Below are 14,178 nucleotides of genomic sequence, written 5' to 3'. Positions count from 1 at the left end.
TGTCATTTAAATGCTGAAACATAAACAATGCCATTCAAATATGAAACAGCAGAGTAAGAGATGTGTCTCCTTCAGTGCTTTGAACTCATCAACTAGTCTAGTCAACGTATTGTCTTGAGTTTACCTCTATGTGTAGCTGGCAGTAGCATTCCCAAATTATATATTTTGAATGGTTTGACTGTTGCTATAATTAAATAGCAACTGCAAGGACTTGAGTACTCTAGCTACAACAGGAAAGGAAAGGAACAATTAACAAAGCTAGATGGAAGGCTTGGTTTCTGTACTGCTGTTTGGACGATTAATTTGTGACACCATACATCTGTGTCTCTATGATGATTAGCTGCTCAGATACCCTCCAAAAAAAGAGTTTTTGCAGAATGTGGAGGTGGGTATAGTGACACAGAGCATGTTTCATTTACATATTAATAGCAGATGGCCTCTAGGAGTTTTAATTTTGCCAAAATATTTATTTAATCTATAGATCTGCGGTGAGAATCTTGCTCACATAAATTAAGTCAAAGTTTGGTGTTGATGTGCTGTGTATTAATTGAAAATTAATTATTGGAGAGCACCTTAGGATGTTGGTGCTGTTGTGAGCTAGGTGACACAAGCTAGTGACATCACGGAAATGGTTCATATCAGGTTTGTGCTTTCCCAAACAAAAACTCTCCTAACACAAACCTAAACATTTAAGTAAATTCATAATTTACATGTGCCTCAGTAAGATCATGAGTTGATAATTAACTGGTCATTAATGTGTGTTTTCCATGTAATTTATCATGTTGTTGTTGTTGTGACTGTTACTTTTGTGTTGACTTACCCAAGGTGTCTGCTTACATTAATACCATGGGCAGTTGCCATGCCATGAGAGGTGGAATCTTTTCAGCTGCTCAATCTGTGTTGGCAGCAGTTGGCTGTAAGGATTAAGCCGTCTCTCCCTATATACTGCAAAGGTTAGGAGTTAGGCTTACAATGCTAAGACCTCCGAGGGGATGACTGGATCTCTCCTGATCTAAGTATGTATACAGATGGCAGTTTTGAATGAGATATTGAGGCATTGTGTGCCCCTTGTTCATACAAGGAGGGAGGCAGGAGGAGAGGGAGAATCAGAGCGTTATGGTTGCAGAGAGAGCCGTGCCTGCCTCTGAGTCACACTGATCCAGTGTGACAGGGAGAGGGAAAGAAAGAAGTGTCAGTGTGTGCCGGCAGAGAATCCATGACTATGGGGGACGATGGAGATGGTGAGTGTCTCTCTCGCTCTCTGTATATATATGGGACTGTTTCCTTTTTGTTTGGGTTGAAGAATGTTAGTTCCTTTTTTTCTCTTGGTAGTTTTCCGACCATCAGGGAAGCAGAGGGTCGGAACATATGGTCTCATGAATCCACTTAAGGGTCGGTCAGAAGCAAATGCGAGTAAATATTCTTTGAAAAAGTCCTTTCTCTGGAATGGCTGAGCTTGTGAAAGTTCTCAAGAATTTCTAGTCATGAATTTAATTTAGACATTAGTCATTGTTTTGTCATTTTACCATATTTTGCTCTGACCAGTCACTTAGAAGGCGAGATTGTGTGAGAAAGAGGAAGAGAGAGGGCGCAGAATTTCTGTTCCATCTCAATAGGTCTGCTTTTGTATGTAGTGAGGATCCTGGTTGGCATCTTGTCAGCGCAAGTTGTCTGGTGTGTTATGTGTTAGGCGCTGCTGTGATTATGTTATAATCGTAAGATAATGCACAGAAGTTATATTTAACTCAAAATAACAGCCTGAAAACAGCTATAAAAGCGTAACATATATTAGAGCTTATGAACTCCAGCTAAAGTAAAACGTGTTTGAAATTCTTGGTTTATTGTCATGTTCCGTTTTTTTTTTTTGTAATGGAATGATTGGGAGGAAGTGCCAGTAAAGAGTGTTTAGCCAATTTTAAGTGATTTTGATAATAAATAACAGAAGTCAGAGTCTTTTCAAATCACAAAAGCATAAATTTGTCTTCTGAGTATTAGTCATCAAGACTGAGAGGATCGGACTCACTTCTCCTTTCCCCATGTTGCAGTGTGCACATAAATAGATTAGGCTGCTCCAGGGCAGAGTACCACATGCAGTTTGGACCCAAAACATATTTTTGACTTTGGTTAATTATGTGTCACTAACCTCAATCCAAACCCTCTGAAATTATACCCCATCAAATGCATAATTCATATACCGGACACTCTCCAGCAGGGATTATCAGGCTACCAACCCTTTTGTATTAGTTTTAATTTATTGATTCCTGAAGCAGGAAGAGACCCACTCCTCAAATTGACATGACATTACAGGGAGTGTTGGCTCAAATTCGCTTATTTTTTCTGACAAATTATCAGTTTTATGTTTGCATTTCTAAGATGAATGCTTATTAATATCCACAGGACACCAACTATTGCAGAATGGCCGTTATCAACATGGGAACTGTTACAAGAGCAGTTGAGTGTGATTGAGTGACGCAGTAATGTGTTGGATTGGATATACAGGTTATGAGGAACTAGGAAAGACAAAGATTTTTTTCAAATTCTCTGTTAGTCATCATTATATTTTTTAGTTGTCCTTAAAGACACTATGTGTAGATTTTATATTGTAAAACTAGGGTTATCAAAAAAAAGAAATGAACAAATTAATCTCACAATTTTTCTGTGAGTATCACAACTAATTTCTTCTATACAGTGAAGCTTTTAAAGGTACACTATACAAGATTTTCATTTTTGACGAAGTCAATTTGATGATAAACAAACTTGTAATAGGCGAATCGTTCACCTAGCATAGATATACAGCATAGACGTAGCTTTTTGGAGATAGTTTATTAATCCTTCACCTCCACAACAAAAGCATTTTAATTGTGCACAGGGGGGATAAGTCACAAGAAATTTGCTATTTACAACAGCAGAGTAACTTTAATATTATGGAATTAATGTAAAATCAACAAGGAATTCAAATTCTACTGTTAATTGGCCCCAACACTACACAAAAACATCCATCATTTCTTACTGTTCTGAAATCATAGTTGCGTTATAATGCAATGTGTCAAATTACTTGGCATACATGAATCCTGATGCAGTGTGAGATACCTGCTTTAACAACATCTACCCTAATATTATTATACATGTGTGTCTTAATGAACTTGTATTTGGTTTTAGGATGGTTTGTTTTTGTGGGCTTATTATGACCTCCGCGCAGCGAAGGTCATTTAGATTTAGTCAGAGTTTTTTTTCTTCCGGATTTTTTTTTGTTTTGTTTTGTTTTTTTCTTCAGTGATGTTGTGTCAACGAATCCCGGGACTCTGAAAGACCGGGGTGCACGAAACTTGTTGAGCATGTAGCCCCACAAGGATGACACAGAACCATTGTTTTTCATTTTGATCCCACACCCCTCCGGCTGGATTGGACCCCCGCAAGGAGGCTAGGGCGGACACAGTTTTCTGTGAATATCTCAAGAACCATAGGGCCTAGGAGGACCACATTTTTTTACTATGTTGGTCTCAAGTGGCCATGTCAACCCATCCCATAACCACTCATTTGATCATTATGACACCCTCTGAATGCATGCCCAGTTTTGTGGAATTCCGTTCATGGGGGACCATACAATAAATTAATATATGTGTACATTTAGTGACTGTACACTACGCATGCGCACACACACATGCACTCATGAACACACACAAACACACACATAAAGATACATGCAGGCACACACACACACATATAAACGCGCACACACATAAACACATGCACATACAGTACACACACACACACACACGCATAAACACACACACACACACACACACACACACACACACACACACACACATAAAGACGCACACAAATACACACACACACAGTAGACATGTAGGCACACAGGCACGCACGCACACATAAACACAAACATGTACACGCACGCATGCATGCACAAACACACCCACACGCACTCACACACACACTTACACACCCACTCACAAGCGAACACACACACACACAGAGAAGCACAGATATACACAAAAGCAAACGCACACATGCACACACTCATTTACATACACAAAAATTGGAAGAGTAGGTGATTGAGTGGGAGATGGAGACAAATTGAGATGATTTATTTTTGCGGAGAGAATGTGCAGGACTCAACGGCGGTCATATTTTGTACCGCTTTGCGGTACATCTAGTTATTTGTGCTGTACTTCAGCCACATGTGGTTGATTTACCTCTGTGTGAACTAACAATGTCCTTGCTTTTTACAGCTATTGGCAGTTCTTAACTAGTACAGGATGCAAAGTTTGTTACGGTCTTGTAGATCTGCTTTTCATCACCCTAATCCACCAGACAAGATTTTAATGGGTTCCACAGGAAGGCGTAGAACTGTTCAGTCATATTCAGGGAAGGTGCTAACAAGGTTACGTTAGACAGGTGTTTTTTGTGAAGAAAACAGCAGAACAATTTCATGGGACATTAATTTAGAACATGACCCAGTCTGGAAGATGATCCATTGTCTCTATTCTGTTTTGCTGAAATAAATAAGTATCTATTATAAAGGCAAATGTCAAAGGAGAACAGATTTATGAATTCTGCCTAATATTCTGGTGTCAACAGATAAGAGACATATGCTAAACGTCCAAAGCACCCATTTTGATTTGATTTTGGCTTTCTAAATGATTATTTTTCATTTACTTACTTACTTTTTTTGTTAAGCATAGACCAAGGCTGACCTATAGCCTGAAACAAATATTATTTGTCTGACATGTTTTTTGCATGCTTGAGCTTTAATAAATCTAGTGCATAAGATCCATTGAAATCCTTTTGTAGAATGTATACAGATGTATATTTAAAAAAAAAAACTCTCTGTGCAAATGTATATAGGCCCACCATAATATACAGGTCCTGCCAAAGGATGACTATGTGAAACAGAGGGCTCTGTATTAATTCTTTTCTGTATTCTGTATCAGTACTATTGTCAATATGTCTTGTATGTATGTGTTGTATGTATGTCTAGTACTCCTGTCTTCCTCTCTCATGAGATTCCTTTACAGTAAATCATGCTTGTTGTTATTTTTAAATAATCTTAGGTCATGTTTTTAGTGTTTTTGTCCAGACATGCTTAAGGTCGATGTGCCTGGAGGCTGTAGCCTGTAATGTTGTCATGGAAACAGCATGAGCAGTACCCCCACCCCCGCAACTTTGATCGGTTCTTGTTTTGTTGACACACCCAGGGCCACTGGACAATGGGGGTAGCAATGCCCTAGGGTAGCTAACCCACCTAATTTATTTAAAAATACAAGGCTGTGTCTCTTTTTTAATTTCATTGTGAATTCAGCAATGTCATTGCAGCAGTTAGCATTTTGCTGTAATGTGTCCGTGTGTGTGACGGCATATTCTATTACACTATGCTACCTCCCTCTTGCTGCTGCTAGCTGCAGTAGCATGCTAGTCTCATTTCTGGCACACTCATGCCTTCTTCCTCCCTCCCTCCCTCCCTCCCTCTCTCTCTCCTTCTCACTCTCTCCCTCTCACTCCCTCTCTCGCTTTATCTTGGGCTCCCTCTCTCACACCCACCCACGCACAAACGCACACGCACGCCCCAGCCTTTTTTTGATGGTGCTTGTTTATTGAAAGACTACTGCAGTCTTTCTCCCTAAGAGTAATTTGCTTAGGAGCTCCGAAAAGCCTTCGATATATATACAAGGTTGTACCTCTTCCAAGCATTATTGGCTGGAGGACAGTGATGTCATTCTTCTGCTGATTGGCTCTTAAGCGGATGGAGAGAGAAAGGGACCGAGAGAGGAGGGGAGAGGAAGAGAGGAAGAGGGAGGGAGAAAAAGATGCCGGCTTCTGAAAATGGGTGGTGGCTTTAGCGGACGCTTGTGTGCTTTTTTGTGCGAGTGCAAGGTTGCCATGAGTAACCATGAAGAGAATGATGTGAAAACGAGCTGAATCGTTGCTGTAGCTACAGCAGACGAGTCGTACGGACAGGAATGAGGCGTCTCATATGCAAAAACATCTGTGACTGTGAGTGTGTGAAGCTGTCTCTGTGTTATGTATGTATATGTATACGGATAAAGCACTGTTCTAGCCATGTTGCCATGGCTGTAGGGTTAAGCATTGCATGTGCATATTAGAGGCTATGGGGTGTTGGCTCAGATGGTTTACCACAGCGATCTGATTTAAGTAGATGCTTAATACAGCAGACAGTTTCTCGTGCTTGTGGTTATATGATGTTTTTTTTATTCATTATAGCTGTTTATCTGAGCATTATTGTTGACTTTTGTTTGCCTCTTGGATGGAGGTATGTGGCTATGGTTGTGGAGTGAGCTTTACCCAGCCATGATGTGTGGGTGTGAAATGTGTTTTTTCTTTTTTTGTATGTACATGTATGTGTTTGATAAAAGGCAGACATCCGTGGTCTCTGAAGAGCCTTGATCATGCAGAACTCTATGCAGCTGTTCCTGTTGCTTTGGCTGCCATGAACTTAATCATGACTTCAGCTTAAAGCTAAATGCTCCTGGAATTTTTACTAGAAAACATGCATTACAAAAGCTTAGAATATGACCTCATTGGCCCGTCGATGGAGTTTGGGTCGGGGACCAACTGTATATGCTGCTGAAATAGGAAACCACTTTCACTGCTGATCGACCGCAATCCTGCTGTTTTTTTTTTGCCTCCAGTTGTTTTTTTTTGTGGTCATGCTACATTTAACTCTTGTCAGATTTAGACAGACATTTGATTGTTGTTTTTAAATAAATGTTTATTTGGCTGAGGGTTTTGATTATTATTGTTAAGTAGAGTTTGATGTGTGTGTACCTTCAATAACATAGAAGTTAAACATGCATTTATGGCCTGTTAGTCTCCATATCTAAGGTCTCTGTGTTTGCGTGTGTCTAGATCGCAGCTTTGATGATGATGACTCAGTGGATGGCAGCAGGCCCTCCTCGGCTCAGGCCTTTAAAGTACCAAAAGTACCCAAGAAACAGGAGGCCCGCAGACCCAGTGCTACTGGATCCAAACTAATAGGTAAGCACAAAAATATACACACACACACACAGACACACACACACACACACACACAGGCAAATACTAACACCCATACATACACGTCACCAGTTATTACATGTAACCAATACCACTTAGACCTTTATACCTTTAGTGTTGTGGAATGGGGATGCCTGTGGCTGCCAGGTGTTAAGTAATGTTAGTGAGTTTAAGCCAGAATCCCAGATGATGTCATATTTGGAATATTTCAATAAGTGAAGTAATAGTTGATACCTCCCTCTGTGTATACACAAAATCCAAGTGTTTTCCATGGCTTGTTCTGATGATGATGGCATTTTGTAAACCCATGGATCTAGTGTTTAGTAGTTGAGTCAACACAATGGGCCTAGACCAAGCTTTGTGTGTTTGACTTTGCTGCCCTGGTGGTCTGCTACAGGAATGCTACAGGTACCAGCATTGCTGTGTGTGTGTGTGTGTGTGTGTACTGTGCCTCCCTCATTTATTATGAATTTGAAATAACTGATGAGAAATTCCTCTGTGACTGACAGAAAGTTAATGTTATGAGGTGCTGACAGACAGGTGTGAAATTTGACATAGGCTTATTAATTTCACTGTGCGCTGACAAATCAGTGTTGGATGAGTTGATACTCAAACACATTTGGTTATTTTAATTATTTTAGTGTCACTGTTTAAACTGCTCCAGAAGGTATAAAGTTTTCGAACGAAGGATGCAGGTGAAATAGCTTATTGCTTTTTAGCTCGTCATATTACATTATCAAAATTAAATGTTGCATGAAATGTATCATGAAGTGTTATTGGATTACCTATTGATATTACATATTGTCAAACATAATATGATACAATGCACATGCTAGCACACATTCCTAAGCAAAACCCTCAGATAGGCAACTACTCCCTAGGATCTTAACAAAGCAGATCATTTCACTGTGATGAAGGGCTTTCCGCCTTCTCAGCATTTGGTGTGGCATAACATTGTTGGCACAGCAGACTGCCAATAAGTGATTGTTCTGACAGGATGCGATGCGAGCGAACATTAGCGATAAAATCCGTTTAATTACATTATTTTCAATTGGAATGTCCTGACTGTACGCAGTGCTGTGCAGAGCGACGCAACGCACTTTTGACGGACGCCCCGTTTCTGTTTTCCTTCTGTCGTATCGCGTTGCTCTGCTATTTTGAATGAGAAACTTTTACATTACATTACATTACATTTAGCAGACACTTCTTGACTAAAGTGACTTACATATGTCAGCTATATTACAAGGGATCACATTGTCCCCGGAGGAGCAACTTGGGGTTAAGTTCCTTGCTCAAGGGCACAACGGTGGAAGCCGGGAATTGAACTGACAACTTTCAGGCTACTGCACGCTAGGGCTGGGCGATATGGCCTAAAAAAAAAAATCCCCGATTTTTTTCACAAAAAATCCGATTTACGATTTAAATCGATTTTCTCAACAGCCCCCAAATTCAGATGCAAAAGAAATAGTTCCAAAAATACTTGTTTATTTTGATTTCTCCCTTGGAGTTAAAGTGCAATCAACAACAACTAGCCAAAAAGGCAATATGGCAGGCCCTGCCATTGTAAACTGTGAAAATGTAATATGACATGTAACCTTATGTAACATAACATTCAACAGCATCAGTTATCTGTACATGACAGCATAGGGTGCTTTTTTCTAAACATTTCTAAACATTCTTAGCCAGGAAGACAAGCCTATCTACCACCTCTGGCTTTAGACATGCTCGATGGCATGTAACAATGCCCCCACACTGAAAACCCTCTCTGAGGGTGCACTTGTTGCTGGGATTGAGAGGTATCTTTTTGCCAGGACACTTAGCCTAGGAAAATTTGGTTGGTGGCGCTTCCACCACTCAAGAGGATTGGTGTCTGGGTCTACTTCAGGGGTCAATAAGTAAGATTTCAGCTCAGTCTCTATCTTTTCTGCCTCTGACTGGTTGGGAGATGACACTACATTCTGTTTGAAGAAGGCCGCTAAAGTCATCTTTTTTTTCTTGGGTGGAGGCTGTGCATCTTCTTGGCGCACCTGCACAGCTGTGCCAGGCTGCTGTGGTGTACTGTTGTTGGAGGGAGCAGGTAGAGCCATCAGCTCAGCAACAACTCTTTTTTTGACTTCTTCCACCTTGTCTGGGTCAATGTAGGTTGTGCGGAACCTTGGGTCAACCAGTGAGGCCATGTCCAAGAGCTCATCTTTTACAGGGTCACTGTATTTGTCGTCAAGGTACCGCATTACATTCCCTTTTATTATTTTGGTGAGCTCTGTGTCTTCCTCCCCTGGCTCTAGGAGACTGGTTTTGAACAGATGGAGCACTGGTTTAATGTATGAAACACTGACATAGGATTCCCCAGAGAGTGCATCAGTGAACTCTTGGAGTGGTTTCACAGCTTTATTTACCGACTCCAACACATCCAAATCTTGCCAAGTGGGCACAAGATGGCGACTTTTCTTGTCCGAACCCAGGACACGGACTAGAGCCTTCTCCTGTTCGAGAAATCTCTCAATCATTCTTTGGTGTGAACCCCATCTAGTCGGGGACTCTGTTATCAGCTGATGAGTGGGTAGACCAAGCTCTGCCTGTACTTCGCTCATGTCTCTTCTTTTTTTCCAGCTGTAAGAAAAGGCAGACACAGCCTTTTTACAAACCCCAACAGCACGATTGATCCGTGGGTCCTTCACACCATTCTCTGTAGTAAATAAAAAATACATAGGCCTAATCAAAACACATTTTAGGGGAACATACCACTACATTCACAAACTTGTCTTGCTTCAATTTCTGTACAATATGAATGCACATGCACAAAGGGCACACACTCATTCACACACACACACACACACACACACACTTCATGTATACCATTATGATTAGATAGATAGATAGATAGATAGATACAGTAGATAGATAGATAGATTGATTGATTCCGGGGGAATTTCAAAATGTATTAATTCATACAATTTGTCATAATATTGGCTTGATGCATTAATTACATGATTCATTACTTAGATTGTCTTGCTAAAGTAAAAAATGTCACTTGATGGATAGCCATTAGACTTACCGACAGCATTGTGCAATCTGTGTCCAAAGCACTGCAGGTTAGGCCACGCATTGTCCTTCAGAGCTTTAATCATGTTGCTGCCACTGTCAGTAGTCATACAAATGAGTCGGTCTTGACAAGGTTCCATGAGTTGAGGGCATCTCTTAGCCCCTGGGCTACAATTTCACCCGTGTGGTCCTCTGGAAAGTATGCCGTTTGAAGGCAGACGCTCCGCAGAATCCAGTCATTGTTAATGAAGTGCACAGTGAGACTCATGTACGGTTGCATCGTCCGACTTGACCATAAATCTGTGGTGGCAGAGTAAGACGACACATCGTCCAATTCTTTTTTGACCCGTTGTCTTGTGCTATTATATAGATTGGGCAAGGCAACGTCGGAGAAGTACTTTCGGCTAGGTAGCACATACCTGGGGTCCAAAACTTTAATCATGTTAATGAACCCCGGCTTTTCCACCGTATATATTGGCACCATATCCTTTGCTATATACATAGCAATCGCATCTGTTATGGCTTTCCAGCGGGCCGAATTCTTGTCATATGGGATGCAGTTTGAAAACGTTTGTGGTACGGTGGACTGTTTTAGCGGCTGTGCGTGTGGTGCTTGGGGTGCTGCTGTCTTTTTCATTCCGCTGCGCGCAACATTTCTCCCATTCGACAGGATGCTTTTGTTTGAGGTGCTGCAGTAAATTTGTCGTACTGCTGCCTTTGCTAGCAACAGACTTCATACAGACTTTGCAGCGGGGTGTTGTCTGGTCTAAATCTGACCTCGCGAACCAATTCCAAATGACGGATGACACAGTGCCTTTCTTCGGAACGAGTTCTTCCCTGCTTGCTGCCATGTTGTCACTCACTACTATCACTATCACTCACTATTTGGTAAATGCTCGCTCTATGCTGGGGGAGGGAGGGCCGAGCTCATTCTACGGGAGGCCAGAGGGAAGCGTTAGCGGATGTTAAAGAGAAAACCGATTTTCATTCAAACAAGTCGACGTGAACTACACACTCGAGTTAATCGATAAAATCGGTTTATCGCCCAGCCCTACTGCACGCTAGCCCAGCTCCTTAACCACTACACTACCACTGCCCACTTGACACAGTAAGGGCATATTTAATGGATTCACTGTAGACAGAAAACGCCTAATACTACAAGACAGACGCTGGCTCGGATCCTGTTAGGACACCCTGTAATATTAAAGGTGCAGTCCATGATTGTATTCCACTAGACATTTAGTCAAATACAAAGAATTACTCCTCACAGCCCTCTTGCAGTGCATCCAGTGTGCACACTCAAAAACACTCTGGTGTTTTAAACACAGACCTGACACTCTAAATGGGGAACATTAACAGTTCCAGAGAATCAATATGTGGCTTTAGGAGTGTTCATGGGTGTAATTTGATTGTTTTGTTTTTTTTCAGCTCAAACCACAGCTGTTCACTTGAATGGTGTGTTTGTATGAACATACTGTGTGTGTTTGCTGTGACATTTGAATTCACTACTTGTGGGTTTCTGCTCAGGTGGATCAAAGGAGGGAGCAGGAGCTCTTGATGAAGAAGATTTTGTCAAAGCCTTCACTGATGTGCCTACAGTCCAGGTATCACACTCTCTCTTTCTCTTTCTTTTCTCTTTCTCTCAGACGGACACACAGATACTTACCCTCTTAATCTCTAAAATATAGTATGATTGATACATGGTACGGTATATCTATTTTTTGTGCTGCGTTTACTTGCTTACACTTACGTATTTCCAATCAGATCTACTCTTCACGGGACTTGGAGGACAACCTGAATAAAATCCGAGAAGTGCTGTCAGATGACAAACATGACTGGGACCAAAGAGCCAACGCTGTAAGTCATTCTCTCTCATACCTCGAGTCGAATTGTGCCTCAAAGCCCTCAACGCAATAATTATATTTTTGCCCACTCCTACACCTACACAAGGTTATGTACATATGCTTGCAAAATATGAATACACCCACCTATTACTGTTGATAAATTCGGGATGAGTTGTCTTGGATTGACATTCGCTGTAGCTTAGATTAATCTCAAGCACAATCTCAAGACCTTTTTGTTTAATGATCACTTCTCCACACCCAACACATAACTCCATACAGATAACTTGTCTTTGCTGTATTGTTTTGTTTGTTTGTTGTTGTGTTTCCTTGCCTTCCTACTATGTAAAGCGACCTTGGGTTTGAGAAAAGCGCTATATAAAATAAACTTATTATTATTATCTTGACCACTGGAAACCCCTCTGACCCGGCACGTGAATGTGTTTGTGCAGCTGAAGAAGATCCGCTCGCTGATGGTCGCCGGAGCAGCAGACCATGACTGTTTCTACCAGCACCTGCGGCTGCTTGATAGCGCCTTCAAGCTGTCCGCTAAAGACCTGCGATCTCAGGTGGTGCGCGAGGCCTGCGTCACAGTCGCGTAAGTGTGGGCTAGTGGGTATGGTATCGGTCTTTTGGGCGATACTAAACAGTCCGTAGCATCCAATGCCCAGTAATGACAGAATAACCGTAAAAGTCTTATTTGGTGTGAGTTCAGTCTGAGAAGTTAAGTTTTTGTGTTGCAGTAGTAAGGGATACACTGGATGCATTTATTCTCCCATCAGAGGAATAGCTTCAATGCAGCGGCATTGTGTAATGAAGTACAAAAGTAATGGTAGTCTTCACACGGAGAGATCTTGTCTTGAAATGCAAAGATACTAGCCTGAAGAGCAAATTAATGAAATCGGCTGCCTCCGGTTTTATTTGTGTCAGGCCCACATAATCATTATATAATCTGTTACTGTAAGATCTGAATAATTAATATTCTGAGGTTTATGGATAGGAAGAATATCTTGATCATGCAATCCAGTATGAAAAACTGGCAGAAATTGGTAACCGAGTGTCTGCCACTAGAGTGGGCCTACTCTACACATAATGGCTCCAGGGATGAGCAGGCGCACAAAGTGGGTTAATCTTCATCACCCACCTTCCCCTCCTCTGAGAACATGAACTGTGGGGGATCTAGCGAAACCGAAGACAAGGGAACTGTTGCATTGTTAGGATTATACAACAAGTGTGTCTTAAAAAAAAAAAGAGTAGAATATTGTGGAAAGGTTAAGTTAAGTTTTTCCCCCTAATTTAGTTCATAAAGTGATTATTTTATATATTCAAGATTCATTACATTTTCAGTGAAATATGTCAAGGCATCTTTTGTTTGAGTGTTGATTATAACAGGTCATGACAATCAAAAAAAATGTTTCTCAAAATATTAGAATAAAGATTTAGAATAAAGATGTTATAATACAGAAATGTTGGTTTCCTGAGCCTTTAATCTCTTAGTCTGGTTCAGTAAACACAACCACAATCATGGGAAACACTTCTGACTTGATAGTAGTCCAGAATACAGCTATCCACTAGGATGGTAAACCACAGAAGGTCATTGTTGAAAGAAGCAGGGTGTTCACAGAGTGCTGCATCAAAGCATATTCATGTGAAGTTGACTGGAAGGGAAAAGTGAGGTAAGAAAAGGTGTGCAAGCAACAAGGATGACCGCAGCCTTGAGAGAGTTGTCAAGCAAAGCCGATTCAAGAACTTGTACCGGGGGAGTGTACCGAGGCTGGAGTCTGCATCAAGAGCCACCACGCACAGAGGTGTCCAGGAAATGTGTCACATTACTAGTGTCAAGCCACTCTTGAATCAGGGACAAGGTTAGAGCATCTTACTTGGGCTAAAGGAGAGACAGAACTGGACCGTTGCCCAGAAGTCCAAACTCCTTTTCACATAAAAACAAATTTTGCATTTCATTTGGATATTCGGATCCAATCAAGGTCCCAAGAGTCAGGAGGAAGAGTGGAGAGGCACAGAATCTAAGTTGCTTCAAGTTTTATATTTCCAGTCAGTGATGATTTGGGGTGCCATGTCTGGTGTGTTGGTTCGCTGTGTTTTATCAAGTCCAAAGTCAATACAGGACATTTGAAAGCACTTCATGCTTCCATCTGCTGACAAGCTTTATGGAGATGCTGATTTCCTTTTCCAGCAAGACTTGGCACCTGCCCACAGTGCCAAAACTGCTATTAAGTGGTTTGCTTACCATGGTATTACT

General features: G+C 41.2%; 1 protein-coding gene across 1 annotated transcript in view; it reads left to right on the top strand.

The window, feature by feature from the left end:
- clasp2 (cytoplasmic linker associated protein 2) overlaps positions 1–14,178 on the top strand; it is a 55,710-nt gene that overhangs the window by 14,169 nt on the left and 27,363 nt on the right. The window contains 4 exon segments of the mRNA XM_048229898.1: positions 6,889–7,017; positions 11,605–11,681; positions 11,842–11,934; positions 12,371–12,516. Of these exon segments, the coding sequence (XP_048085855.1) occupies positions 6,889–7,017; positions 11,605–11,681; positions 11,842–11,934; positions 12,371–12,516 (445 nt within the window).

Source organism: Alosa alosa, chromosome 20, assembly GCF_017589495.1.
Source record: "Alosa alosa isolate M-15738 ecotype Scorff River chromosome 20, AALO_Geno_1.1, whole genome shotgun sequence".
In the NCBI taxonomy this organism is placed as follows: Eukaryota; Metazoa; Chordata; class Actinopteri; order Clupeiformes; family Clupeidae; genus Alosa; species Alosa alosa.
Note: the sequence above shows the minus strand (reverse complement) of the source record. Positions and strands in the feature narration are given on the sequence as shown.